This window comes from Podospora pseudocomata (genome assembly GCF_035222375.1).
Source record: "Podospora pseudocomata strain CBS 415.72m chromosome 1 map unlocalized CBS415.72m_1, whole genome shotgun sequence".
Lineage (NCBI taxonomy): Eukaryota > Fungi > Ascomycota > Sordariomycetes > Sordariales > Podosporaceae > Podospora > Podospora pseudocomata.
This window is the reverse complement of record NW_026946363.1, coordinates 1,298,456-1,325,342: the sequence shown is the minus strand read 5'-3', so window position 1 is coordinate 1,325,342 and position 26,887 is coordinate 1,298,456. Positions and strand designations below refer to the sequence as shown.

The following is a 26,887-nucleotide window of genomic DNA, read 5'->3' as shown; positions in this document are numbered from 1 at the left end:
CTGATATCACCCACCAAGTCTCCCCAAGTCTTCTACCCGTCAATAGGACATCTATACTCATTTTCCTTTACCTGCCCATCCTTCGCCAACAGCTCCTCCAAGCAGCTCTTGTGGTAAATATGTCTACACGCAAGCAAGACCAACGGCCCCAACGGTGGCTGCTCCCTCCTCCTAGGAGCCCCAGCCTCATCAGACCGTCCCTCTCGGGGATCCTGAGCTGTCTGAACATCGCCATCACCGACCGCCCCATCTTCCTGTCTTAACCTGGGACTAGGTGCCTTTCCTTTCCCTTTGCCCTTGCCAACATAAGCCTCTTCCTCGTCACCACCTGTCCCATCCTCACCGACATCACCATTCGGTGACATCAGGGCCTTTCTCAGTTTCCTCTTCTTCTCTTCCACCGCTTGCTTCTCCTCCCAAGCTTCAAACACATTTCCAGCCACCCCCGGACCCCACACTCTCCGACTGCAAGCCTCGCAGGTTGAGCCTCGTGGTCGCCATCCTCGCTGCCGGAGCGCGACCGCCTCGTTGACACTGACGAACAAACTCCGCTCAAGAAGCCGGTTGGAAAGCCGCAGGATCGACTCTTCATACGCATACGCCGCAAAAATGGACGACAAGACGGAGCGAAGGTCGGCCAAGTTGGGAGAGGAGGCAGCCGCACGTGTGAGGAACGCCCTGAGGATTCGGAGAAAGGACAGGTTGCTGCCCATGCCGGCAGTTGTGGTCGAGGAAGGTGATGGGGTTGAAGTACATGTGAGCAGTGCGGTAAAAGTGTTTTGCACCAGAGAGCGGAGAAGAGTGGTGATTTTGTCGTTATCGCCTAATGGTAGATTGGGCTTCTCGTTCTCGGAGGGAGTTTCTGCCGGAGACAACCGGAGGGCCGTAGAGATCTGCTTGGTGATCCGCACCGCGATATCAATCAGATCAAGCCAGAGAGCCTCATCAGAAGACAGTGCATCGTCAAGAGTAGGCTTCTGCCGTCGACGACCAGCATTGGCTTCCCGCACAGTCTTCGTCTGTCCCTGGCAAAGCCAGATGCCGACTAGGATGTACCTCCTCAAGGCCTCCATCAGCTCCTCGACAGACTGATGAAGGTGCTCAGTGTTCGATTCGGGTTCAGAACCTGCAAGCAGACCCTGGACAGCAGATTCTAGTGTTCCGAGGTGCTTAACCAACCGACCCATTGCCTCCTGAGCCTGACCTTCCTTGGCCATAAGTATGACAGCCGCATCAATCACGCCTGTCTCCTCCATCGTTGGAAGCAAGTTTTCAAGCCGTAGATTGGTAGACTGAACCAGCCCAACATAGTCAGACACATGTGCTGGATCAAACCTGCACATCAGCCGCAGATACTGCTCAACCAAATCCCGATCTGGCGACCCAATACGACGTTGTTCAGTCTGTGGCTCCAGGATGGCCTTGAGATACGAATATTGCAGTCCCGGTTGCTCACCAGATGCTTGAAGGACATCATGATGCAGCTCGGGCGCAACCTTTGCAATGGTTTTGGCTGCCATGGGAGGGTCGATCTCGACAAACTGAGCCGCGTGCCGTTTGATGACTTGGTGAACATCCTGTACTTGCCGCCGTGTAAGGCCCGCTTGCGGTCGTAAGCAGACCTCAATGCAGCTAAACACAGCTTCTTGGTCTTCGGGGTCGTCAAAATAAGTCTCAATGAGCTTCCCATATTGCTTGTCGTTCTTGTAGATGCGCTTCAAAATGCGATAGAATCCAGCTTCCTTGAAAAGGGAAATCAAGTCATTGACATCTGGTGGATGGTATACCGAAAGCAGGTATTCCGCACTCAGCTGAGCATCCTCGGCCAGGTCTCGGCCGGGAAACTTGCAGAGTCCCGCGAGCACTTTGGTAAGAGTTGAGCCTGGAAACAGCAGATATTGTGGGTATTTGGGGAGGTTTCTCGCAATAAACATGTCAAGGTAGATCGTGTCGGTCGTTTCGTAGTCGGTCGGGTTCATGATCTCCATCAGGATGGAGACAATGTACTGTCTGTCTACAGTCAACCCGAAGATTTGCTCTTCTGGTAGATCTCGTGGTCGGCTGCCGGTTGCCGCCTGCTTCTCGGGCGAATCGTTGAGGAAGGAATCTTCAAACGCTTCATTGAGGGCACTCAGAAAGCTGGGCGCATCAAAGTTAAGGATCAATCGTAGGTAGGGAAACGACGGCTCCTGCGACTGAGAAGGCTTCGTGAGGAGTCGCTTGTTGCTGCCCTTAGGCCAGGTAATGCTTTTGCCAGAAAAGAGAAGCCAATAAAGCTCAGCCTTTGCCCTCTGCGCGATCTCTTCTGACAGGGCCTCACCAGTCGGGTACACCCGTCCCGTGAGGACATATGAAAGATATGGGAAGATCTTGAGGGCATTGACCCCATAAATATCATCCTCGATGGGGTTTGCTGAGCCTGAATATCGGCCGTTTTGCATCAATGGTACCAATAAAGCCAGCAAATCGAGGAGGGGCGTAATGAAATCTTGAAGGGCTTGATTCCAGACATATAGGAGGGCGTCGTAAAGGCTGTGTTGTTTGCAAAGTAGGGTGATTTGGTCCAAATCGAGAGTCGCGGTGTTCAGATGACATATCAGTTCCTCCAGGCGGCTTTCGAGCCCTTTGCTCACAAAATGGGTGACCATGCCTTTGACCACAACTGGAGGGACCGTCGTAATAGATCCATCGAGGATGTATGGCTCCAAAGTCTCAAGGAAAATGCCTTCAACCTCGGCATCTTCGTACCATTCCCACATCTCGTCAAAGACAAAGTCCTCGTCCCCGACGCTTTGGCAAGCCACAAAGCAGGTTTCAGCCAGCTCTTGCAGATGAGCGTCTGTAACGCTGTCTTTCCGCTTCTGTCTCTGCCCAAATGCATACTTGAGCGAGGCGCTCATGATTTCCATCAGCTTGTCCTGGACCATAGAGTGTCTGAGTTTTGCATCTTCTGGAAGTCCGACGGTGAGCTTATTAGCATCACCTGTGTAGTAGGACGTGGCAAGTTGGATGGCCCCCACATAGTCCCCAGATTCCATCAACGCGATCAAGCGATCAGCCCAGTTGGACAGAGCGCCTATCGAAACATCATTGAATCCCAGGAGAAACAGGCGGCTTTTATACGCCTTGAAACTCATGTAGAACGCGTCAGCAACGACACCATGCATCGAGTCGTCATCTTCATCCAGTTGTTCCACCAGTGGGTTCAGCTGTTTTGAAAAAAGATCTGCATGATAGATGTGCTTGCCCATCAAGTCAAAAGCCTCCGTCATGCGCATGCTTCGATCTTCGAGCACGATCAGCCGTTGGGATATCGTGAGAACCGTCAGAACTGATCTGCTGAGCCATTGGACAGCCGCGATCGATTCCTCACACGTCCATCGGCTCCGTGCTCTGAACTTGAGACTTGGGAGTTTTTCTTTGTCGTCTTCTGGTATCTCATCCACATCTAGTACAGTGAGGACATTTGACCAGCAGTACACCAATTTCACTTTGGAAATTTGACTTCCAGTAACAGGGTCCGGCACCTTCAGCTTCACAGCTGGAAACCAAGCTAGGCACCCGGTCATGGCACTGTGTGCTGCAACCTCTTTTGGACGGGCGGATTTGTGTTGAGTTTGCGCGATAGGGGTTGTGGAGACAATGACGAGCAAATAGGGGGTGAGCATCGCCGTGAGGCCCATACCGTCAGTAGCCATCTCGACGTTACCAAGGGGACATGAGGAAAACCCTAGTACAGTGCTGGGCTTGAGGGTTTTTCCAACAGGTGGTTTTGAGTCTGGATAGCGCCCGAGAATGCGAGTGGTCTTCACTGTCCTTCCCAGTGCTCCTGTGCCCCGCGTTGCGAGATGTGAAAAGGCCATTCCTCTGTCGTCGGCCGAAACGAGTGCTGTGTGGCGTGTTCCGAGAAATCCTAAGTGAGTGATAGCAACATTGGAGACATGACCGTCGGCCGTTCTGCGTTGGACTTGTGTTGAGTCCAGATGGGGTATGCTAAGAAACGGTCTCGCCGCTCGGGTGGTGTCCCAGGTAAAGATATTGCCGTTAGAGTGTCCACCAGCTATAGTGCTATGGTCTGCCGAAATGGCAATCGATGTGATAGGACCCGACTCAACAGCTGCCATCCAGTTAGCCCTTGATTTTCGTACCGGAGGAGCGGCTCAAAGCGAACCTTTTGTTCCGGGACCAATGATCAACTTGAGATTTTGGTTATAGTCAAAAACCAGGATTATGCCCTTTGATGTCCCCATCACGATATTTGCTGTGACGGCAAGACAGGTCGGAGTTCCAAAATTTCTCTTTCCTGCCTCCGAGAAAGCCTGGCTATTTAGCTTTCTCAGCTTCGTCCACCTCACAACCTCCCATGGCGGAGACGGCGTCTCTGTTTCACCCGAATCGAGTAGAAACTGACTGCTCACAGACACTGTTCGGCTATGTCCAGCAAGAAAGGCAGGTGAGGACGGTCGGGGAGAGCTTAGGTGTGGCGAGGCAATACCAGATTGGAATCTCTGGTCAAACGGCCTGAAAGATGGCGTTGGGCTCATACCAGGTCGGCGAGCGAAGGAGGGCATGACACTGCTACCCACCGAGGAAACGACGGAGCCCTGCAGCAACTGTCAGTTCCAGTTCCAGACCAAGCAACTCTTCAAAAACGCACCTGAGCAGACGGAGTATCATCTGGAATTGAAAGGTTGGAACCCATAGGGCTTGCCGCCAACCGGGGTATAGCATCGGTCGACCCATCTTCCGAAGCAGCCTCCTGTGAAGCTCCAACAATTCCACGATAGTGGTTGGGTATGGAAGCAGAGGTATCGACCTCGACAGTGGGTATTGGAACGTCAGCTGGCCGGTTCTCATCCTCTTCCTCCAGTATGGCGGCATCAGTAACATAGTCTTCGTCACGCTCCCCTCTTATTGTCTCCTCATCGCTAGAGCTCGACCCTAGCCTGTGATCATCTGCTTCTGGGGCCAGTTCTGGGACGTCGGCCATATTGTCTCCCGGGCCATTGCTGCCCTGTGCTTGACTCGAACTCATCTGGCGCTGGCTGCTGAATGCATTGCTCCGCAAAGACTCGTAAATGTGTATGTCGCGCAAAAGTATGTACTCGATGCCGAAAGGCTATCACTCGCTTTCTTGGGTAGATTCGATCAGGGTATGGAAGCTTGGCGGGACGACGCCTCGTTGCCTGCGGGGCAGCGCAAAGATTTCTAGGGCTGAGGACAGAAGTTTGAAAAGTTTGTACATTTGGAAGAACCAGTCTCAATCTTCAGTCCCCCTCTATTCTGTACATGCGAATCAAGAGATGCGGCCCCTCGGAAGGTTGGCGCATTCGACGGGAGCTGGGAACCTTGGAAGTCGTGGAGCAATTGCGCGTGCAGCCCAGCTCCCCGGGCCTCCCAGAGACCCCCCATGTTCAACATCCTTGCTCAAGCTCAGCCACCTGAATTAGTGGTGCTGTCAGCCTTATCGATAAGCTAGCAGCAGCACCCCAACTGGAACCATTTGCATCATCCCCCTGGCTGTCGCGAACTTATTCTCAACTTCAACCAGGCATTGGACCCATCACAAACAAAGAACTCACTCGTCAACAGTCATATGAGACTGTCATCATGTCTTCCATCGGACCCCAGTTACCACCACATCTTCAAAAGCGCAAGCGCATACCAGAAGACGACGGCCTCCTAGCATCTCCTCCACCCAAAGTCTCGCGACGTGACAACGATGATGAAATACCCCTAGATGACGACTCCGACGATGGGTTTGGTCCCGGCGCACCACCTCCCACAAAGTCATCAATAGGACCGTCGCTCCCCCCATCAGAAAACCCATCAAATCCACTCAATCCCACCGTCGCAAAGCCATCCATCGGTCCCTCCCGTCCACCAGTAGGACCAACCCTCCCACCAACAAACAACGACGAGATCCCCCTCGATGACTCCGATTCCGACTCCCCAGGCCCAGCCCTCCCACCCTCATCAAAACCATCCCCCCCACCCCGCCGAGTCCTCGGCCCCGCTCCTCCCCCAGCACCCCTCTCAACTCGCCCAACCACCAACCCCGATTCCGACTCGGACTCAGACGACGACTACTGCCCCGCCCTCCCCGACTCCGTCCCCTCCCGCCCAACCCCCCAGGGTTCCTCCCTACCTGCCTACACGGAACCAGAAGCGGCCCCTAAACGCGACTCCTGGATGATAGCTCCTCCAACAGAAAGCTCTTACCGCGCCCCAGACCCAACCAAGCTCAAAGCCCGCAAATTCAACACGGGCCCCCGCGCCGTCACAGAATCCAAGTCTTCCTCCGGGGTATCCTCAATATGGACCGAGACCCCTGAGGAAAAGCGTCGTCGCCTCGCCAATGCCGTGCTAGGCAGAGACGACCCATCCAACACCCCTCAACAACCCATCGGTCCATCAGCCGGGCCGTCAAAACGGACGGCGGAGGATGAAGCCAGAATCAAGTCTTATACCGAGCAAACGAGGGGTAAGAGTCTGGTGGAGCAGCACCAGGCTAGGAAGGCTGAAAGAAAGGCAAAGAGTGGGAGTGGGAAGGAAGAGGAGGAAGAGGATGACCCGAGCAAGAGGGCTTTTAGCTGGGAGAAGGACATGAAGGTTGGTGGGGTGGTGAGCGGGAAGCAGAAGAGGGAGTTGTTGAACAAGGCGGCGAATTTTGGGGGGAGGTTTCAGAAGGGAAGTTACCTCTGATCGCTTTTAGAGAGAGAGAGACAACTTTGACGGAAGGCAGGTTGAGGAAGATGAAAGGGATATGGCGGTTAGCGTTTTTTATTTCCAACGCGGGCCACGACACCACCATACATTGATGAGGGATAGCTATATGAAAGATGGTTTGAAGCATATCACTGGAAGTAGCTTCAAGTTGAGCAGCAGCCCAGAAGGTCTTTTCTGGCCTTCAATTTCAGATGGTATATATACTGGACGATCCACAGCGAGCATAGCAATAGACACCACACAATGATCACATCAACAACAGCTGAACCATTCTTGTTCACGTGTGCTTCATCTGGTTCAAATTCCACTACATGGCAAGCCCTCCAAAAAGTCCTTTCAGCAACCCCCTCCCCATTTCGCAAACATATACACGTTGTAACCGCCACCCTTATCCCATCCCATCCCATCCCATCCAGCTTACATTCCCTTCCCAACCCATGAGCAAAAAAAACACAAAACCAAATCCCAAGTAAACTCCATGCTTGTCCCTTTCTTCCCTTGTGGTAGAGGGTTGTGAGTCGTGTGTGTCAAGTGTAGCCTCCTCTCGCGTTGTCCTTCGAAACAAAAAAGCCAAATATGGTGAGGGGTGCTATGCAAATCCAAATGTGGGGAGGAAAACAAGGGGGACGCAACCCGCAAACAAACATCCCATAATAAACAAACCGACAGTGAAAGCCAGATCGAGAGAAAGAAGAAAAACAGACTAATTGAAAGGTACAACAGCCAATATCCCAGCCAGCAGCTTAGTGCTCAGCGCTCTCCTGCTCTTCTCTTCTACCCTCTTCCTGGCGCTCAAATGCCTGAGTCTGCGTCGCCCACTTCGTTACCGGCTAATTTTTCTCTTGATGCCTCAGGGATTACCGCCACTTTATCAGACGCAAGTGCTTGCGAGATAAATTGCAAGACTCCGATAACGAGTCACCAGTACTAGAACTTTTAGAGGCTAGTGAAATGGGCGAATTGCGACTCCCAAGCAGTCGTTATGACGGCATCAGAAAATTACATGTACATGGTGGGAAATACGGGTATCAATAGATGCGGGGAACAGCGATGTCATGAGCACACAACTCCTCTCCCCTCCAAGATGGGCTGAAGATCATGATCTCTGTACTCCAGCTTCAAGCTGGGATGGTGTCACAGCCGGGTTGGCCCCCGATGCTGGTGGGGTAGTCTGGCTGTCGGTGTTTTGCTGCCGCCCTCTTGGAAGTCTCGAAATAGCTGTTCTCATGTTGGAGAACCAACCGCCGCTGCTAGCCTGGCTCTCCGACACTGGAGCAGGACTCGTTGGCGCACGAGTCCTGTTCCCTCGCCTGTTATCGCGAGCACGGGAGGATCGTGTTCGGTTATCATGCCTATGTCTGTTGCTGGCATACATTTCTCTCTCGCTCCGGTTGTCAGAGCCCAGAAGACCAAAGAAGGTGCGCCGTGGCCGATTGGGCATGTTCATCCGGTTCGAGCGCGAATCAACGAGGCTGATGGCGATCACCGTGGCCCCGTCGGGACCCTCAGCGCCTGGAGGTCGTGGCTTGGGAGTGTAATAATCAGCCTTGCACAATGGGCAGCATGCCCTCCTGCTCGTGAGCCACGGGTCCAAGCAAACAGCGTGGAAAGCATGGCCACAAGTCAAGCCGCGCACGTCATCGTCGTCTTCGAGAGTGTCGATGCAAATAGCACACGTGTCTCCCGAGGTCCCCATGCATTCGGGTGGGATGGCAGCATCAATGTGCTCATCATCTTCCTCATCGTCATCATGTGCGCCTTGGGTCGACGCTTTATGGAGAGTTCCGGCATCAGCATCCCGAGCTCCATCATTGCCCCCATCCCGTTCCCTATCCGTGGATATCCTTGGATGAGGCCCACCTATCGAACTCGAGGTGCTTTCCTTTGAAGCATGTTTTCCGGGCTTCTCGGTCTGGGCAGCCGCCGTCGTTGACTCGGGAGTTGCGGCCGTTTCGTTTTTCGCTGTCGCTTCTGCTGCTGGTGCGGCTGCGCTCGTTGTTGGTCGCTCCTCGGTAGACATGCGCTCCTTATTAGGAAGCTCGGAAATCACACCTTCGGCATCGCGGACACTGTTTGGGCGACTGGGGCTTGAAACACCGCCGCGGGTAGGTAGTCCTTCCTGCGCTCGGCTTGCAACCCACGTCTTGTACTTGAGCATCGGAAATTTTTCGTTGACCTCATCGATGGTCATCAATTTCTTTTCGCGCCGACGACGATGCGGGCGAGGCATGTTCTCCATGTTGATTGGTTCGCCATCTTCATTCATCCGCATTTGACGGTTACGGGCATTGTATCTGAAGCAGTACTTGACCCCAACGATAATCCTGCCTCTTCGTTAGACACCCATGTTCAGATATTTCTCATCGCCTTTCTTTCCTGCTTACCAGAGATTGGTGAAGACGACACCAAAGCCCAGCGCTACAAAAAACAGCAACGGCGAGGAATTGTTACCTCCCGGCGATGGCTGCGGAGACGGACTCGGAGTCGCTTCGGGTGAGGTCGATGATGTGAGAGAGGTCAAAGAGGGTTGGACGGTGGGCGAGTCCGTTGGTGAGTTGGTGATATCCGTGGTGGGCGATGGGTTGATTGTTGATGACAATGCGGTCGATACCACGGTCTCGGTTGCTTGTCTTGCAACTATCCGAACGCCTTGCAACACCAAGGCAGGATCAATGAAGGCCATCTTGGGAGAGACGGGACGAGACGAGATGATATGAAGGTGAAGGCTCAGTGGCGCTGTGGTGAACTTCAAGGGTGCACGACGGCCATCAGCATCGCAGATTGCTGGCGGCGAGCAGATGCACCCGTGTTGTCGTCGACAGATTACCCCTCGAGGATGCAACGGCTCTGCTTCATTCGCGGTCGGAAGCAGAAGTCGGCTCGAGCTGCGTCGAAGGTGAACTCCCTCAAAGGGCCGGCGAACACTGTGTGCTGCGTGCGAATGAGTGGAGAAGGGACACGGTTAATGGCAATCGGGGTGGAAGAGGAAGGGAAGGGTTGGTTGGAGCGAACCGCTATGTTAAAGGATGGAAGCGGAGTCGAGGCGAGAGATGGGCGCTGGGGTTGGGGGGATGTCTCGCTGTTTGAGGCAGGAGAGGGGGGCGGGAGGGCTGTGCTTAATGGTAGACACAGCAAGCTAATCCCAAGTGGGTCGGATCCTTCGGCGGGGAGGGCAGGGGTGCCGTCGGGTTCCAGGTTCACAAGTGTTGGTGAAAAAGAAGCTGGAACTTGGTCATCCGCTGAATGCGGGAGCAACCTTTTTTCGCCGCTTTTATTTCACAGAATTCAGGTTTGTGGGCCAGTACAGAAGAAACAGAAGAAGACAACTCACGATTCACAGGTTTGATCCGAGCATGGCACAATCTGATATCCATGGACGATTAAGGTACGGAGGATTTCCAAGTGAAACTTTGCAGACTGGTTCAGCTCCAATCCCTCACTTTTGAAAATACCACCTGCTCTAGACCTTTTCCCGGTTATTCGAATTACGGCTTTGCTTCCCGCCTCTACCATTTGACCCCTTCGCTTTGTTCGTCTGAGACGCCCTCATCACCCACGCCTCGGCAGGACGGCTGCGTCCTTTATCTGGTACATCTGGTGGTGGCCATTCTCTTATGAAGGACTATCGGACAATTCACGCCCTCTCCTCGAAAAGTCTGAGAAGCCCAAATTGCGCTGAATCATGAAAGTCGGAATTGAACTGTTGCCCCCTGCCGGCGTGTGTGCGTTGAATCGTTGATCCAGAGCCCATTCTTCGGCGGTTATAACAGCAGTAAGCGTTCTCGAAGGACACTAACTGTTAGGTGCCGGGGCGCCCGGTTAAGATGTGGCTTGATATCAAGGTATTGCTCCCTGCAATATTATCAGCCAAGTTAGCTGTCGCATTGGACGGCGGCATCACCAAGTCTTCTTGCTGACGACGCAACTGCTGCTCCTTTCCAGCGAGTAGAGTTGTTTCTATCTATGTTGCAAGCAGAAAGACCAGCCAAGGGCCGACGCTGCGCTGCATGATCATGGGCAAAACCCTCGATACGGGCACTCGATCGGCGCGCCTGAGAAAGCCACCCGCCCAGTCAGGTAGCGCCAATGGTAGCCGCGACAAATTCTTGGTTTGGACAGTTGGTCTTGGTCCCTTGGTCTCGAGTAGAGGTGGCCGCGGCCAATTTGGCAGCCAAGAACGGGCAGCAATATATTTTCCCTTGGACGGGCCAGTAACGGGAAGCTCGCGTGGGAGATGGCCATCCGCATGGTCAGATGAACCGCGGCATTTCGGTGTCCATATCCGTCAGTATCGTACAGTAATCGATCTTTTATTCTCAAAGGCGTCTTCCGAGATCGTTGGCGGCACGCTTGGGCTTCGATAGAAAGGCGGAGAGGTGGGGTCTCCACAGCTTTGTTATCTGCCAAGCCGGATCCACTTTTCTATCTGCAAAGCCGATCGACTGATCCCTGCTGACTTGATCTGTCATGGACGGCTTGGCAATGATGCAGGAAGTGCAAAATCGATGTCATTTCATGAATCTTTTATCTTCTTCATCATGATGATTCCAACTGTTGCTCTTTTATAGAATTTTTTTAGTAGGAATCTCCTAGAAACTGATACTATTTATCCCCACTATGTCTCAAGATGAACGCCTCACCAGGATGAGGTGGCAAGGCCAGCTGCGGTTGCCCGGTCTCTAGCCGTGGCCCTCGACCACTGCCACCACCTCTCCTGTCCCTTGTGTGAGTGGTGAATACTTCCAGGGTGCAGAAACAATAACAACAAGCACAGTCTCGATAATACGCGTCAAGCAGCCAAGTCGTGTTTTTACCGTTTTACCTACATACAGCCCGAACACGTCTGCGGGTGATATATGTACGAGACCGGAGTGTCACGTCGAGCTGCGGGGCATAACGTCAGCATCAAAGAACCCCTCCAAACCCCGAAATGTCTGTGGGAGCGACAAGGATTCAAGAATTTGTCAAACTCCAAGACTAGGGACGGAGAAGTGAAGCCCTACCAGCGGACCACAAGCTACCACCAACAACCTGGAAGCTTCCGGCTTTTTCACCAGCCTTTTTCACCGCCCCGATCAGCCTTGTAGTAGTGACGGGGCGAAGTGATGCAGGGACGCGTGTGTGTAGTTTTCTTTGTTGCTGGATACGACACCCCCGATCCCGAGCAAGCCGGCACCGACGTCACCTCCGTCAAGCCGAGAACAGCGAGGTAATTTCTCGGCTTGTCGTAACAGCGAACCTTTTGAAATTTGCACAACCTTCGAGTCAATCGGTTGAAGTTGCACTCCTTGTACCCGGCCGCGTGGTTGACCACGGCCGTTAATGAGACGGTGAAACGGAGCACAAGAAGCGAATCAATCACACATACCTAGGTCGCACTTGAACTTTACTGGCGGCTGTCTAAACAGGCGGTATATCATTAAACTGGCTGGGACTTTGTGTAACTGCCTTCACAGAACCAAACCTTATATACATAGTATGACTATCAGGGACCGTAAAAGCAAAAGACCTATACATCTCAGATCACACCACCATTCGATGGCTCTGCTACCCTCCGCCTGCTCCCGCCGTGCAGGTCGGTCGGTACATTCAGATGCACGTGCCGCTCTCATGACCGTTAGCATCCCACCCACATCCAAGATGATCTTCCAATGTCTATCTATATTGCTACTACACTGCCACCTTGCCTTTCGCTCCAACACCGAGTTCGGTCTGGGCCTTATCACCTCATCATCACCAAAGTTTACTAATCCATATGGCTCTTCTCGTTTTCACGGGGACATGGTTCAGGACTTTTTTTTGCCTCGCTCATCAGGGTTATGAGCGATCCCGACAACGATGGTTATGCTGAGCTCATCGATGGTGATTCATTCATCAACTCGAGAAGTGTAGTATCATGTCAGCCAGTCAGGGCTTAGTGGAGTTGGTACCTGTTACTGGAAACAAGGAAATTGGATGAACGTTTCATGAGGAATCAAGCCCATTTCTTGATATTCTTTAACGCCACTGGTATGTGATATGATTAGGTATCAAGTGTTCATAAAGGGCACCTACCGCGTATCTGTTTGCCTTAGGGAGCAGAGTTGTAACGCGCATATTTCGCACGAGATATGAAGACCATAAACACATCTCCTCTACATTCCCTTTCAGCTTCAAGATTTGAGAGCATGTTGTATGGGTGTACGTAGGTGGGAGTGTTGAGGAACCTTTTATAGAGTGTTTGTGTCTCAAGATACATTATCGATAGGTGGGTATATGGGTGAGCTCACCTGCATTGCCTATCAGGGTGATATACCACAGTAGTTCAGCAACTTTATGGGCGTTCAATCTCATCCGCCACCTTGAGGTTGGCCTATCCGTTATAGTCTCCAACATAACACAAGAGGACCCTAGCCGTCGCCATCATCCCACGTACCTAGTCACCCAGCTAAACAAGCCCATATTCTCATCACCAGAACCGTTCCCATCAGAAAAACTATCTCTCTCCGACACAAGACCACAACTACGCAACAGATATTGGAATGTGGAATCCGCCACACCATCGCACGTACATAGAATCTTTTCCATCTCTCCATATCATACCTCACTTTCAACCCCAAACTGCTCACCCTCTCACATTCACAAAGTTTGCAGACAAACGATGGAACCCCCAACTCACCCAAAACTTCATTCAACCACCCACCCATCAGTCAACAACCATCTCGACTTCCCTTACAAAAAAAAGACACAACCACCAGGCATGATCACCCAGGATACACAAACAACAACCACCACCACCTTACCCCTATTGACCTCACCTCCCATCAGATAACCCATCCCACCACTCACGAACAAATGCCCTGCACATCCATCAAACGCACCATCATCTGGACTCCCTCACCAAACCCCCACGTTTTCATTCAGCAAGATGGTCAGGCTTAAGCAAAGAAGCAGCATCGATTGGCTCTATGTCTACCCAGAACCCCTCTCTCTACAGTACAATTCATAGGTCTCTTCCCCTTCCCTTTCACCCATTCACCCCTCCCCTTGCCATTTTCCTTCTCTTCCTTTTGGCGGACTAGCTTGAAACAGACAAACCACCGAATTATAATACACTGTGATTTTTTCGATCCGCCGGCGTCCCCGTTTTACAAACACCACACTCATCACACAGACACGCCCCTTTCAAGACTGTCGGAGAAGCAAAAAAAAGACACCATCTGCTCTTCGTACTCCCCATCAGATTTATTTACTTGCTTTCTTTTTTCAACTCAAGGGGGCTGTCTAAAAGTTTCTGCTCATGTCGGCTCTGATTCTGGCGTAGTCAAACAGACCCTCGATGCTGCCGACGGCGCTGATGGCAATGTCCTGATCCCAGATCTTCTTGTTGGCAAACTCCATGACGTCCTTCTCCGTGATGGCATCAATGACGCGCTCGATCTCGCCGGGGCTCATGCGGCGGCCAGTGTTGACGATTTGCCGACCAATGTCCTCGGCAACGGCGCTGGTGCCGTCGAGGGACAGGAGGATGGAGGCCTTGAGCTGGGCCTTGGCGCGCTCAACCTCGGCGGGGGTGACGCTGCCGCAGAGGCGGGTCCACTCGCGGAGGGAGAAGTGAACAAGATCATCGACGTTGGCGAGATTGTCGGTGACCATGTAGATGCCCCAGAGACTAGAGACGTATTAGTATCAAGTCAACCTTCACACACAACATAGCAAAACGGTCCGTACCCAGTGTCGCTATAGCTGGTGGAGAAGCTCATGTAGCTGGTGGCAAGATCATTCTTGTGAACGATGCCGCTGAGCTTGCTGCCCTGGTGAGGAGCGTTGCCAAGAGCCTTGTCATAGTTGCCGACAATAGCCTGGGTGACGAGGGCAGTGAAGTAGTCGGGGTCATTCCAGCTGACGCCCTCAACGGCAATGGCGATGTTGGCGGTGGGGATAGTGTCGTCGCGGATTCTGACATCGGAGCCGATGAAATCGGCCTTCTTCTTGGACAGGAGGTAGGCGGCGGACTCGGGGCTCTTGGAGGGGAGGCCAGCAAAGTACTTGTCAGCCATCTCGACGAGCTGCTCGTGGGGAACACCACCAGCTCCGACAAGAACCATGCGGTCGGCAGTGTAGTTGTTCTTGATGTAGTTGGTAAGCTCGGTCCTGGTGATGTCACGGATGTTCTCGCGGGGGCCGAGGATGGTGCGGCCGAGGGGTTGTTGCTGGTAAGCGGTGGCGTGCAGGTGATCGAAAACAACTTCCTCCAACTGCTTCTCAACCTCCTCCGACTCACGGAGAATGACATCACGTTCCCGCTCAATAGCCGACTCCTCAAGCTTAGAGTTTTGGAGAATGTCCTGGAGGATATCGACGCACTGAGGAACGTCCTCGTTCAGGGCCCTGGCGAAGTAGACGGTGTTCTCGCGCTACACTCGGGAATTAGCTTCGACGAAGGTATCCGGAATAGAATAGACGGCAACAAACCGAGGTATAGGCGTTGAGGTGGGCGCCCATGTTCTCAATTTCAAGCTCCAACTGTTGCTGAGTCCGCTTCGATGTGCCCTGCCCAAGTGTATTCATGTTAGCCCGGGAACGGCAGAGGGCGAGCCCGGATTACCGTACCTTGAAGGCCAAGTGCTCGAGGAAGTGGGCAGTGCCGTTGGTCTCGTCGGTCTCGGCGCGGGAGCCGGCATCGATCCACATGCCGACCGTCGAGGTCTGCGCATAGGGAGAGTACTGGGATGCGACCTGCGGGGTGGGAAAGAGTTGCAGTCAGTATATGAAGCTGTAGCAAGCTCAGGGAGGACCAATTGGCACGACGTCATGGCGGCCAGGCTGTGGACGAGCGGACGGGAGGGCCGAGGGGAAGCTCACAGTCAGGCCATTCTTGAGTGTCGTCGTCTGGGTCTTGAGGGCGGGCGAGTGAGGTGTCGCAAGGCCTCGTCTGACGGGGACAGAAAGACCTCCAGAGCGGCCACGCAGGCCCTGGGCGAGGTTCAGAGCAAGTCTCCGGGACGCCATGGACGCGGATGGGTGTGTGTCGGGGGGGTGGAAGGGCGGTTGAAGAAAATGTCCTCAACCTCAAAAAACAGACTTATGCAGCAGTGATTTTGCCTCACTTCCAAGGCAAGCTCGGGAAGGCCCGGGCCAATTTGCCAGAGCTGCGCACCGGGCCCCAGCGTCACGTGCTTGAGCTATGCGTTTCTTGGCGCCCAATTGCAAATTCCGCCTTTAGGATTCGTTCCTGCCACTCCTTTGCCAGTGCCCCACCAACCAGCAACACTTTGGGTCATCGTTTACATACTTGGAAGCTTCAAGGTTGACAGCTTGAGAAGCTCTTGAAAGTTCCAGCTTCAGCATCAGAGTCTGGGAAAGTCGCAATGCCACGTCTTTCTTTCCCACACCTGGGTGCTGGAAAGCACGTTCAGAAACACGACACTTGAGCAGGACTTTGGGTTGGTCAAACCAGAAACCTCTCCTTCACCAGACATTAACGTAGTTCATCTTCAGTCACCATCGTTACTTTACCCAGCCCAACATGGACCCCACCATGTATTATCTGCCCCTTTGCACCTGGCACCATCCGAAATTACAGTCATTCATCCTCCCAAGGTCATGTTTCGAGCTGTTTTCAGGTTTCCTATTGCTCATCACGCCACCAATTACGAGTTTCAATTTATCCTATTCGAGGAGCAACAATAATGATGCATGAGTGGATGAACCACTTAGAGAAACCTCGCTGCATAACCATCCTGTCCGCCTTCACTGGGACACCACGATATCCAACGATGTTTACTGTCAAAGCAGCGAAATAACGATATCCAGCTTCATGGTATTCTGCATACATGTGACGAACCCCTATCCGGAACCTCTGAAAGGGATACTGGTTGAAGGCACTTCTGAACAATCCTGGTTCGGTACAGCTAAACAGTGTACAACAATGGCTTGTCTCAATCACAATAGTCTGAATGCCAACGATTGTGACTTGTATTGCATACTGCGGAACTGTCTATCTACACCAGCCAGTTCCTCCGTATATATAGACCTCCCCTGAGTCGTGCTCAGTCTGATCACACTGATCGCTCTGCTCAGTCTGATCAGTGTCCTGATCAGTCTTCCTGTACTGTGATTGGCTCTCCTGGGTGTTTCCCCGACTGGTCCCTACTCCCGTGGTTCCACAACCAATCGTTATTCCCGTCCATATACCAGGGTTGTGACACGATGCTCCCCCTCTCAGGCCAACGTCCCGATGGCCTAGTTCCTTTTATTCCTGCCAACAACAACTTCTTCTCCAGGTGAGTTCTCCCTTCCCATTACCACCTTCCGCAATATCTAACCGCGTCAAGAAGCCTACGCCGACAGAATCTTGCAGCCGCTACTTCCATCTTTGGTGACGATATGCTTCCCTGTTCGTCTTGCGAGGCCCTTGGTATTTCCGATTGTCGCGTTCTCGATCGCTCTTCCAGATGCAACCACTGCATAAGCTCTGGTCGTTCCGACTGCGATGTCTTGGGTCTTACGCCCACCTTAACCGCCTCCCTTCGCCGCCAGAAGGAGAAACTAGACGCCGAAGAGCAGAAGGCTCGTACGACCATGCTGCAAGCTGCCTCGAAGCTTTCGCGGGTGGAGACCCAACGCCGGGCCCTTGTGGCTAAGTTCCGTCGCATCGCGGCTCGCGAGGAGCGGTTGATCGAGGACCTGGAACGGGAGGAGGCGCACGCCGCTTCCACCGTTAACCTTCCTTCAACTTCTTCCCTTGACTGTGCTTCCTCGACGCTGGACTGGCCTGGCCTGGGTCTTCCGGACGACCTGTCCTTTAACCTCCCGCCGGGCTCCAACCTTTCCCTAGAGCCGGCCGCCGGCCCGTCTGGGAGTTCCCTGCCCTTAAACGCCCTAGGTTCCCCTGACAGCGCGCCTTCCCCGTCCCAAGGTAGTTGAGACGCGTGGCACTAGTTATACCTAGGTTCCCTCACCCCTTCCAACCTTATAGTGTAGCGTGTAGCACGTCGGTTACTATGTCGAAAGTACAGGTTCGATTCCCGTCGAGATTCTGTGTCCAAGTTCATAGATAATAGTCCGTGGACTTAAGTACTTATCTTTTACTTATTTGGGTTTTGGCCGGTTTAGGTACTACCGGTGGAACTCTTTTTACTTGTTTAGGTAGTTGAGATTTGTCTCTGGTTCCTACGAATTGTCTATAGCCGGATACTGGTTTGGGGTGAGGCTCACAGGCCTGAGGGTTTGAGTAAGGAAGTGGGGCTCTCGGAGGATTCAGGGGTTCAGGGGTCATGTATATAAGCGGTCTGCTTCGGACATTCTATTTTAGACAGGACATCGACTTTTGTTTTCTTTCGAATTTTGAGCCTTGCACGCGTGCAGGCAATTCTGGCCCTCTGATCAGGCCATTCCGGTGCTTATTATGTGGCCTGCGAGCCCATAGTGTCTTTTCTTTGTCCTGCGTGAAGTGCGGCCTGCGAGCGAGCCACTGTCACGCAGGAGTATTCATTCAGGGACCTGTTGAGGGTATATTTGTGGTGTCTTGGTTGTATTTGTGTGTTTTCTCACTATTTCAATACCCTAACTAACTAACTAAATATTCTAAGTAACCTCTATTGAACCGTAAATCTACTATCTCGTCCATATCGTACTTTTCTTCTTCGTTTTCCGCCACTTCCTATATATTAGCCTTGCTTGCGTGTGGTGCGGGTTCCAGAAATAAGATGTGAAAAGTGTATGACCGTAGACGTATCGTATTAGGTAGCTTTAATTCGAATGCTATCTCCGAGATCTTCCTCTTAACTTTAAACGGGCCTACTCTCCTATAATCCAGCTTCTTACTAGGTCTCTTGTCACAGTTAAGCCAACAAGCAAGTCAGACCGTGTGCGGGGCGCAACGCGCACAACCAATCGCTAGTAGAACCAATCAGGACGGGAGTAGCCTTACCCGTGGGATCATTGCCAAGGGGTAATGATCCAGGAGACCACGAGGTCTATATATACGGAGGAACTGGCTGGTGTAGATAGACAGTTCCGCAGTATGCAATTAACGCTTGTATTCACGGTATCTTGTGTTTACATTGAGACATCTTGTTGTGCACTGTTTAGCTGCACCGAACCAATTGTCAGAAGTTACCTTCAACCTGTATCCCTTTCAGAGGTTCTGTACAGGGGTTCGTCACAATTTTGGTTCGATTGAGTATATGCGGTATTGCTTACCTGTTGTTCTCAACATCCATGGCTGGTAGTTCAATGCCATTTGCACTTCCGTCAGGGGGCATGTAGAACCCACGTTTCTGTGTTTCCCCGCATGGACGAAAGGCAGTTAGGGTCGGTGTAAGGAGCTGGGTGAGGGAGAGACAGCTTCACTTTCTTTGATGCCCCGGTTATTACCCAATGCGGACTCCAGGTACCAATCGAGACGAGACGTTTGAAGCCGCACAGACCATCAGGCGATCACGGCAAATAGCGCCCGAGAGAAGAAGCAAGCCGAGCCGGAGCCACCAACAAGGCTTTCCATTCCTCTGGCAGGTCATCGTCAAACGTGACTGCAAACCTGGATAGCGTCTGCCTTTGACAGCGCACCACCCGCCACCTCCCGACATCTCAACATCTCGACACCTCGACGTCGTCTCTCGCTGTCCTTTTCAGAAAGCAGCCAGCCTTTGTGATCGGGCACCTCTGGAGAGGACCCTTGCGAGTTTTGTTCTCACTCCAGAACCAGCCGCCACCACCTCGCCAACCATGCTGCCGTTATCAGTGCGACGGGCTGTCGCGTCTGCGGCTCCCCAGTCGCCTGTGACGGTGGTTTCCTCCCTGACTGCGTCGGCTCCCAAAGCCGCCTACAAGGCCAATGGTCTCCACCAGCGCCGGTACTCGTCCTCAAAACCCTCAAGCCCGGATGACGGCGCCCGCGATTTCGCCGCCCGGCCCTCCGTGCCCGCCTCGGGCAACTCCAAGACGACCGGCGAGAAGCGCAAAAGAAAGGCCAAAGACGCCGGCCCCCAGCTCCCCAGCGTCCCCAGCACCAAGCACATCAAGGACGAGGGTTCGTATCCTCCCCAATATCACTCACATCTCTTGCTTACCCCTCTATCTAGCCCTCGCCCTGTCCACCTTCTTCGCCCTCCACCGGCCCATCTCCGTCACACAGCTCCTCCCCAAGACGGTGACCGAGGATGCCTTCGCCGAGATCTTCAACACCCGCTCGCCGCGTCACAGGGTGTCTGACGTCCTGTCGACCCTGTCACAAACGGTACATGACCTTGAAAAACATCCCCTCTCCAAGTTGAATGAAGATGAAGCCAACACTAGTGTCTTTAAACAGCAGGAGCGGATGCAGCAAGAGATTCAGGAAACCGGAGAGCTGGCGAGGCGCGCCGACGGCGCCCCGTTTGAGATGAGCGGCGAGAGCAACGTCTATTTTCAGCTCAACTCCATGGCGGGCCAGTTCCTGCCTTATGCGCCGCCTCCGGCACCCAAGCCGATCGCCGATGGCGCCGCCGCCGCCGTTGATGCTCTTGTCGACGAGCTTGCCGGCACGACGCTGGAAGCGAGCGAGGAGCCCCAGACGAGGGTGTACAAGGCCATGGTCACGATCGAGGAGACGGTGGAGGCGGACGGGCAGTACAAGGTTGTTGCGCACAGCCCGGAGCTCATCGACAGTGCGGAGCAGGGCGGCGTTCAGCCGAGGACGTTTCTGGAGAGGATGGCGCTGCGCCAGCTGAAGTATGACGAGTCGAGACGGCTGCAGGACCGGGCCATGCAGGCCATCAGTGTGAAGAGGCAGAGGAAGTTGCGGATGAAGAAGAAGAAGTACAAGAAGCTGCAGAAGAGGACGAGAAACGAGAGGAGAAAGTTGGATAGATTGTAAATAGATTGTCGGATTATGATGTATGGGATGGTGGGTGGGATTGGGGGGGACGGCGGCGTATTTGTACATAATCCACTTCTCTCTCTTTTTTTTTCTTTTCCTTTTTGATCAACTGACAAGAACAAACCAATGTCTAGAAAGAGTTATGATGGATTTTTCTTTTTTCCCTTGAGGTCTTTGTTGCATGGCAGTTTCCACATATAGAGAAGGAGTAGTTTTAGTCACTGTGGAGCGGTTAAAGGGATGGTAGCATGAGCCAGATTGTCCGTCTCTTTTTTTTCACATTCTGCATAGCATCAGTATCAACCGTTTTTCTTTTAGTCTTTTTAGTGCATGCTATCTCTCCTAAGCTAAACAATATTCTTGTCCAACCACTCCTTCCACTGCTCCTCAGTCCACCCACTCGAAATCTCATTCGCTACAACGCCATTGAAGATTACAGTAGGCGTGACATGAACACCGAGAAGTCTGTTGATTTTGGTGATCAGCTTCACGTCGTTTGTGACGGCGTTGCCTGCGTTGAGGGCGCCGTCCTCGCCCGGTTGGGAGGGGATGGCGAGGAGGTTGTAGACGGCTTCCTCGTCCAGGTCAGAGATGGTGTCCGAGGCGAGCTTGGCGAGGCGGCGGTAGGTCTGGTTGCGGGTTTCGTTCACGAGGGAGATATCAAAGTAGGATTTTTGGTGGGTGAAAAGGGTGGAGGAGAACTGGTAGAATTTGGCGGGGGAGTTGGTTAGTTGGAGGACGGCGAGAGCGGCTTCGTGGACGAGGGTGGAGGAGGGGTGCCAGGGTTGGATTTGTTGACGGATGATGAAGTCGACTTTGGAGGAGAGGGAGGGGTTGGGGGAGATGATTTTGGGGATGATGTTGTTGTAGAGATGGTTGAAGAGTTCTGGTAGGGGGAGTTAGTGTATGCTTTGGGGGGTGGGTTGAGGGGGGACTGACTGGCTGAGAAGGGGCAGACGTAGTCGAGGAAGAGCTCGATGGTGTGCTTTGGTTCGGGGGCTGAGGTTAATGAGGAGGAGAAGGTGAGGCGATGGGCGTTGAATTTGGGTGGGAGGGCCATCTTGGTGGTTTACTTTGTTTGTGAAGTTGAGAATTGATGAGTGACAGTCACGAACGGACGATGGGTAGTGAATGAGGCTTTTATAGAATTAAGAATTAGACCGCAACAGAAAGGCTCGGGATGATGTGATGGGAGCTCTTGTTACACATGAAGATAGGTAGATAGGGGTGTGTTAGTGGGGTGAATGAGGGGCTGCTCGCGCTCAGTTGCATCATCGCTTTTCCGAAAAACTTAATCGCTCCCCGATTCGTCGAAATACCTGTTCGGCATCGGTGCTCGTTGGTCAATTCCAAATACCTCTCTAGGGGAATTTGTCATTCTGTCTCTCAGACTGTCTCCTGTGAAACCCCTATTTTCTCATCCTCACTCCCTACATGAGATTAAATCTTAACCATAACGATCACATACGACCATAGGCAGCTGAAAATACGGGATCCCGTCTGCTCTCCCCTAGTCAAACAGCTGACCGCCGGACCAGTACTCAGGTGGGTGACCACTGGGGAATCCCCGGTGTTGTATGTTTTCGAAAGCTGCTTTGCTTTTTGCTCTCTTACTGGTTGGTTATCCTGCATTCTTTCTCGAACTGCAAAAGACACCCAATTTCTACTTGAAAATGGTGGGTTCAAAGACCCCCCCTTAGTTAATCGTTCAATGACAAGTTTAACTACGGGACACTCTTTGCACACCCGCCCTAACTTATAGCCACCAAGCAACACTTTACAACCCTTTTCAAGCCAAGTCCAAACAGCCTCTTCCCTGTACTATTACTACTACCATTACACTAAATCTTCCTTTTTCTTCCTTTGCCTTTCCTCCTTCCTCTCTCATCTTTGCACCTTTAACAAACTTCCCCCCCTTAACGCTCAACCTCCACAGCAAAGGTAACCGCCACCCCCCCCTCCGCCGTCACCGTAAAGGTCTCCACCACCGGCCCGGTAGTAACACTTCCCTCACCCTCCTCCCGCTCCGTTCGAAAAATCAACGTCGTCACCAAAGGCATTGATTCGTATGACGGGGTAGGAGTTCTGGGTGGACGGCTGAACCCCGCCGTGCCGTAATACACCGTTGGTGTCTGCATGCTGAGGGAAGAACCCGTTCCGCTACCATAAACGCCCGGGCTGAGGGTTTTAGTTTTGAGGGTGGAGGGGAAAGAGGAGTTTGTCCAGGAGAAGAGGCCTGTTGTGAATGGTTTGGGGATGGAGAGGGATGGGAAGGTCGTGGGAGGCAAGGCTGTGAGGTTGATGGAGGGGGCGGTCAGGGATGGGAGGGGAGGGGAGAGGAGGGTGCTGAGGGAGTGGTATTGGGGGCGGATGGATGATGTAAGTTGGAGGGTGGAAGGTGGGGGGTAGGAGTCTGAGGTTAGGGGGGGTTCGTCTACCGTGATGGTTAATGTAGGTGTGGTGGTTTGGAAGATCAACGTAGTAACCCGGGGACCGTCTGTGTTATAAGTGGCGGGAGATTCTGTATCGTGAGCTGTCGAAGTTGACTCGCCGACTGTCTCAGTATAGTACGCCGTACTCAACAAATCGTCCGTACTGGTACTCTCTGTGGCAGAGGGGACTGGCGTTGAGAAATGAAGCGCGGGTGTGGTTGTCATAGTGAGAAACGGCTCATCAAAACATGACATATCGGGGTCGACGTGAAGGAAGACTTGCGGGCACGTTGCGTCCGGCTGCTCGAGGTAGTAGTTCACCTTGTCGTAGCGGCCAGATCGGCAGGCGAAAAAGGAAAATGTTCCATTGTAACTGAGAGCCTGGGCATCGCCGTGCGTGGTGACAGAGAAAAGCATGTCGGGTTCTTCCACGTCGGAAAAGGCAACGTCACAGACCAAGACTGTCGAGACGGCTAGAAGAATGAACAAAAGATTAGCTGGAACAGAGCAAAAACAGGACAGGGGACAGGGACAACTGTACGAGCCCACCAGCACCCCCGTAGGGCGTGGTCTAGAAGACGACCATCAAACAACCGGAACCACGTTGCTGACTCTGTGAGTTTGCTTCCCTGAAGTTGACCACCTGGTAATTGGCCAACTGTGAGGTTGTTGCTGCAACTGGCATCGACTGAGTATAGGTGGAACAAACATGTTTCTATATCCGCGACATCAGCCACCACGAAGCTCAACCCCAGCACCAAGAAGAGGAAGATGTGAGCAAACATAGTCGAAGTGTAGGTGATAGATGACAGCGGCGGTAGGTAATCCTGGGTTCAAGTGAAAGAGCTGCCAACTTCATAACTGACCACAGCAACGGGGAGGTAACCCAACACTTATATCACCAGACTTCCAATTATCATTTCCACCAAGGACGGCAAGATGTGCCGTTTGGTGCAACGGACTCATTGTTTCTCATGACGGCGATATTGCCCCAAATATCTTGAACAACTACGCCCCAGCGCCCGTCAGACCGTTGGCAAGTTCAAGATGTAAAGAAGTGATGGTCTCATCCGCTCGGCTCACACCTAAAAACAAGGGACCGTGCATGCATATCGCCTGTGAGCCTCAGCCCAGTGATACCCATCTCGACTTGAGCATGCTGTGCAACACCATGATAAGGTCACCGTCGCATCTGCGAGATCATTCACCACTAGATATCTACCATCCTAATTCCAGACTTGTCCGACAGACCGAGCCCAACAATGGCCTTTCCCAGCCACTGGCAACAAAAGTTGTCTTTGTCAACACAGCTACACAAGCAAGCAGAATTGGAACGAAAAATGTATGATATGGGCAGAGGTATCATTCGGGTTGTGCCCAAACCCTTCCACGGTTTCATTACCAAAAATCAACACGTGGTGCTTTTCGCTGCAACAAGATAAGAATCGAAGTGGCTTGACTACGCCTTTCTCCTTTTCCTGGACGCTGGCGGATCTGGCTCTTGCTCCGACTCAGCATCTGATGCCTCCTCATCACTCGACTCGCCGAGGGATATCATATCCTCGGCATCATCGCCCTCATTGTCTTCGTTATCTTCGCCCTCACCCTCAGAGTCACTATCACTGGAAAATCCAGAGAAATCGTCATCTTCGTCATCTGAAGCTGCAAGATCCTCGGTGGCCGCCAGAGTCGACCCAGCCATGGATGTATCGGCAACACTTTCGCCTTCAGCCTCGAGGTCGCGTTTCCGCTTCCGCATCTCACCGAGACGACCTTGGCGGCCCTCAATGAGTTCAGAGTCGGCATCCTCGGTCCCTTCCATTGCTGGCGCGGGGGTGAACCAAGGAATCTTGCCTCGCATGAAATCGTTCAAGACCATCTTGGCCACACCGTCCACATCTGGCTCACCACCCTTCAACAGTCTGCCGCCCTTCCTAGCCAGCATCTCAAGGAACTGAATGTGGTCTTTCCAACCCTTCAGCTCATATGTCCTTTCCATATGATGCGGCTTGACCTTGCTCAACACAGCAGGGATATACTGCTCGGGATGCTCGACATTCTCAACACGGACGACACCACGGAGAAGAAGGTCCTGTGGTGTGTCATTTTGGTTGGGTGGTACAATACCCGGGCAATCAATCAGGTAGATCCTCTTCATCAGAGTAACGTACTGCCAGACCTTGGTCTCACCGGGAATGGGTGCAACCTTGGCAACAGGCTTGCCACGGAGGGCGTTGATGATGCTGGATTTGCCCACGTTGGGATACCCAACCAGGCCAACACTGATCTGCTTGCGGTCCTTGTGGAGGATGCTAAATTGGCGGAGAAGATCGATAAGAGAACCACGACCGAACGGGTTCTTCATGCTTGATCTCATGGCGCAGGTGGGGCGATCCTTTTGAAGCACACGGATCCAAGCAGCCTGAAAACCTGTTAGCGTCCGTCTTGGAAGCAACAATTTCAAATGCAGATGTATGATGGGGGAGAAATGTATGAAACATCACTAAGAAAACCGCAACAAAATTACCCAGTGAAGGGCGCGGCGGTTTTCAACTCGTATGAAACACGTCCGGTATCCGGCGCCAAAACCCCAAGACGGAGTCTGACAATCCCCGACCTGATGACCAGGCCAGAGAAGTTGGAGGTGGATATCAATCTCCCAGGGATGTAACGCACAACTTCCATTGCAGTGGCACACGAATGTGCGGAAGCATCCTGACAAAACCCCTGGGGTACTCCCAATAAAAATCGAGGAGTACCAAGAATGTGTGATGTGATACAATACAAAATGGTTGTACTTACGGCTGTGCTGGATGGAACCAAATCGATCTTGTTCAGAACGAAGATGAGATGCTTGTGCGGAGCTTCTGTAGAAAGATACTTCTCCACGTGGCGACATCTTGTGCCGACAGGATCACGGGCGTCGAGAACGTGGAGGATGACGTCGGAAGAGTCAATCACCTTGTCTGTGAGAATAGGTTAGAACAATGCTGACCTCCAACGTGAGTGCGTGTATGCTTACAGAGCTCGTTCCAGATGCGCTTGGATTGACCCTTGAAGAAGATGGCTTCCTTGGCCGTTGAGACACTGAAGTCAATCTCCGGGTAGACACTCTCCTTGTTCTCCACCTCAGCCGTGCCAGAAGTACCACTGAGCAGCTTGATCTGTTCCTGCCTCGCGGTGTACTGATCGAAGCTCGACTCGGTGTGGCCCGCCAGTTCGTCAACAGTGGCGAAGCTCAGCTTGGGACGTTTCCTTTGCGCCTTGGGTCCAAAGGTCTCTGAGAAGGGCGCACTCTCGATTGTCATCTTGGCTTGATGCTTCTTCAACCCATCCTCGAGCTTGGGTCCGTCATCACGAATCAAGCTCATGGGAAGCTTGTTGCTCTTGAGCAGTACTGAGTATGGGTCCTTCTGGTTCTCCTCCACAGCCTCCCGGAACGATGTGAGTGTGTCCTGGGAAATGACTCTGGTGTTGCTGAACCATCTTCGGTTTGGCTCGATGACAGCCTTGGGGCGCTCTCTGCTCTGGAAAGAGGCAGCCTTAACGATCTTGCCATCCTTGTTGCGAATCGCCTTGCCCTCCTTGAGAACATTGAGGGTCTTGATCTTTTTGGCGGAGCGGTAGAAGTTTTCACCCTTCACCTTGGGGTCGCCTGTGGGCTTGCCCTGCCGCTCCATGCGGGACTTTTCCTTCTTCCCTGTGATGAAGAGTTAGAGGGCGACGTCAATTGCGATATCGATGAATGCTGCGACGTACCAGTTCCCATCTTGGTGGAATGCTAAAACGCCAAGCTGAAATCAGGAGACAAGAAAAAGCAAAGGCAAAACAAGAACCTCGCCTGCGAGAAAGGATCTGAGGGATTGAAAATTGATGTTTTGCG

General features: G+C 52.7%; 8 protein-coding genes across 8 annotated transcripts; 2 read left to right on the top strand and 6 right to left on the bottom strand.

Moving 5' to 3' along the window:
• Nucleotides 1-32: 32 nt before the first annotated feature.
• On the bottom strand, nt 33-5,671 carry VPS8 (Vacuolar protein sorting-associated protein 8; the record flags this gene model as incomplete). The annotated part of the gene is made up of 3 exons (XM_062885051.1): nt 4,658-5,671; nt 4,172-4,604; nt 33-4,117 (listed from the first exon to the last, which is right to left on the bottom strand). Exons 1-3 carry the CDS (start codon nt 5,033-5,035, stop codon nt 33-35), a joined length of 4,896 nt encoding a protein of 1,631 aa, XP_062747982.1. The 5' UTR covers nt 5,036-5,671.
• Nucleotides 5,611-6,705, top strand: QC762_106540 (uncharacterized protein; the record flags this gene model as incomplete). The annotated part of the gene is made up of 1 exon (XM_062885050.1): nt 5,611-6,705. One exon carries the CDS (start codon nt 5,611-5,613, stop codon nt 6,703-6,705), a length of 1,095 nt encoding a protein of 364 aa, XP_062747981.1.
• A 310-nt stretch (nt 6,706-7,015) lies between these two features.
• Nucleotides 7,016-11,271, bottom strand: QC762_106530 (uncharacterized protein). Its single transcript, XM_062885049.1, has 2 exons — nt 9,114-11,271; nt 7,016-9,053 (listed from the first exon to the last, which is right to left on the bottom strand). Exons 1-2 carry the CDS (start codon nt 9,410-9,412, stop codon nt 7,826-7,828), a joined length of 1,527 nt encoding a protein of 508 aa, XP_062747980.1. The 5' UTR covers nt 9,413-11,271; the 3' UTR covers nt 7,016-7,825.
• A 2,336-nt stretch (nt 11,272-13,607) lies between these two features.
• MAS1 (Mitochondrial-processing peptidase subunit beta) lies at nt 13,608-15,824 on the bottom strand. Its single transcript, XM_062885048.1, has 5 exons — nt 15,574-15,824; nt 15,322-15,447; nt 15,184-15,261; nt 14,440-15,125; nt 13,608-14,380 (listed from the first exon to the last, which is right to left on the bottom strand). Exons 1-5 carry the CDS (start codon nt 15,718-15,720, stop codon nt 13,993-13,995), a joined length of 1,425 nt encoding a protein of 474 aa, XP_062747979.1. The 5' UTR covers nt 15,721-15,824; the 3' UTR covers nt 13,608-13,992.
• Nucleotides 15,825-19,030: 3,206 nt separating this feature from the next.
• QC762_106510 (uncharacterized protein) lies at nt 19,031-20,715 on the top strand. Its single transcript, XM_062885047.1, has 3 exons — nt 19,031-19,744; nt 19,797-19,951; nt 20,024-20,715. Exons 1-3 carry the CDS (start codon nt 19,441-19,443, stop codon nt 20,567-20,569), a joined length of 1,005 nt encoding a protein of 334 aa, XP_062747978.1. The 5' UTR covers nt 19,031-19,440; the 3' UTR covers nt 20,570-20,715.
• A 169-nt stretch (nt 20,716-20,884) lies between these two features.
• Nucleotides 20,885-21,849, bottom strand: QC762_106500 (uncharacterized protein). Its single transcript, XM_062885046.1, has 2 exons — nt 21,512-21,849; nt 20,885-21,458 (listed from the first exon to the last, which is right to left on the bottom strand). Exons 1-2 carry the CDS (start codon nt 21,630-21,632, stop codon nt 20,920-20,922), a joined length of 660 nt encoding a protein of 219 aa, XP_062747977.1. The 5' UTR covers nt 21,633-21,849; the 3' UTR covers nt 20,885-20,919.
• Nucleotides 21,850-22,177: 328 nt separating this feature from the next.
• Nucleotides 22,178-23,789, bottom strand: QC762_106490 (uncharacterized protein; the record flags this gene model as incomplete). Its single annotated transcript, XM_062885045.1, has 2 exons — nt 22,178-23,477; nt 23,546-23,789. 2 exons carry the CDS (start codon nt 23,787-23,789, stop codon nt 22,489-22,491), a joined length of 1,233 nt encoding a protein of 410 aa, XP_062747976.1. The 3' UTR covers nt 22,178-22,488.
• A 674-nt stretch (nt 23,790-24,463) lies between these two features.
• On the bottom strand, nt 24,464-26,773 carry NOG2 (GTPase required for pre-60S ribosomal subunit nuclear export and maturation; the record flags this gene model as incomplete). Its single annotated transcript, XM_062885044.1, has 4 exons — nt 24,464-25,426; nt 25,807-25,970; nt 26,027-26,704; nt 26,764-26,773. 4 exons carry the CDS (start codon nt 26,771-26,773, stop codon nt 24,464-24,466), a joined length of 1,815 nt encoding a protein of 604 aa, XP_062747975.1.
• Between the last annotated feature and the right edge of the window lie 114 nt (nt 26,774-26,887).

Bases quoted from the DNA above. Each gene is read 5' to 3' on its own strand.
- QC762_106530 (XM_062885049.1), bottom strand. From the start codon at position 9,412: ATGGCCTTCATTGATCCTGCCTTGGTGTTGCAAGGCGTTCGGATAGTT. The intron at 9,054-9,113 runs GTAAGCAGGAAA...ACGAAGAGGCAG, and splicing joins GTCGTCTTCACCAATCTCTG to GATTATCGTTGGGGTCAAGT.
- MAS1 (XM_062885048.1), bottom strand. From the start codon at position 15,720: ATGGCGTCCCGGAGACTTGCTCTGAACCTCGCCCAGGGCCTGCGTGGC. The intron at 15,448-15,573 runs GTGAGCTTCCCC...CCCACCCCGCAG, and splicing joins CACTCAAGAATGGCCTGACT to GTCGCATCCCAGTACTCTCC. The intron at 14,381-14,439 runs GTACGGACCGTT...ATACGTCTCTAG, and splicing joins ACCAGCTATAGCGACACTGG to TCTCTGGGGCATCTACATGG.
- QC762_106510 (XM_062885047.1), top strand. From the start codon at position 19,441: ATGCTGCCGTTATCAGTGCGACGGGCTGTCGCGTCTGCGGCTCCCCAG. The intron at 19,745-19,796 runs GTTCGTATCCTC...CCCTCTATCTAG, and splicing joins CAAGCACATCAAGGACGAGG to CCCTCGCCCTGTCCACCTTC. The intron at 19,952-20,023 runs GTACATGACCTT...GTCTTTAAACAG, and splicing joins TGTCGACCCTGTCACAAACG to CAGGAGCGGATGCAGCAAGA.
- QC762_106500 (XM_062885046.1), bottom strand. From the start codon at position 21,632: ATGGCCCTCCCACCCAAATTCAACGCCCATCGCCTCACCTTCTCCTCC. The intron at 21,459-21,511 runs GTCAGTCCCCCC...TCCCCCTACCAG, and splicing joins CGTCTGCCCCTTCTCAGCCA to AACTCTTCAACCATCTCTAC.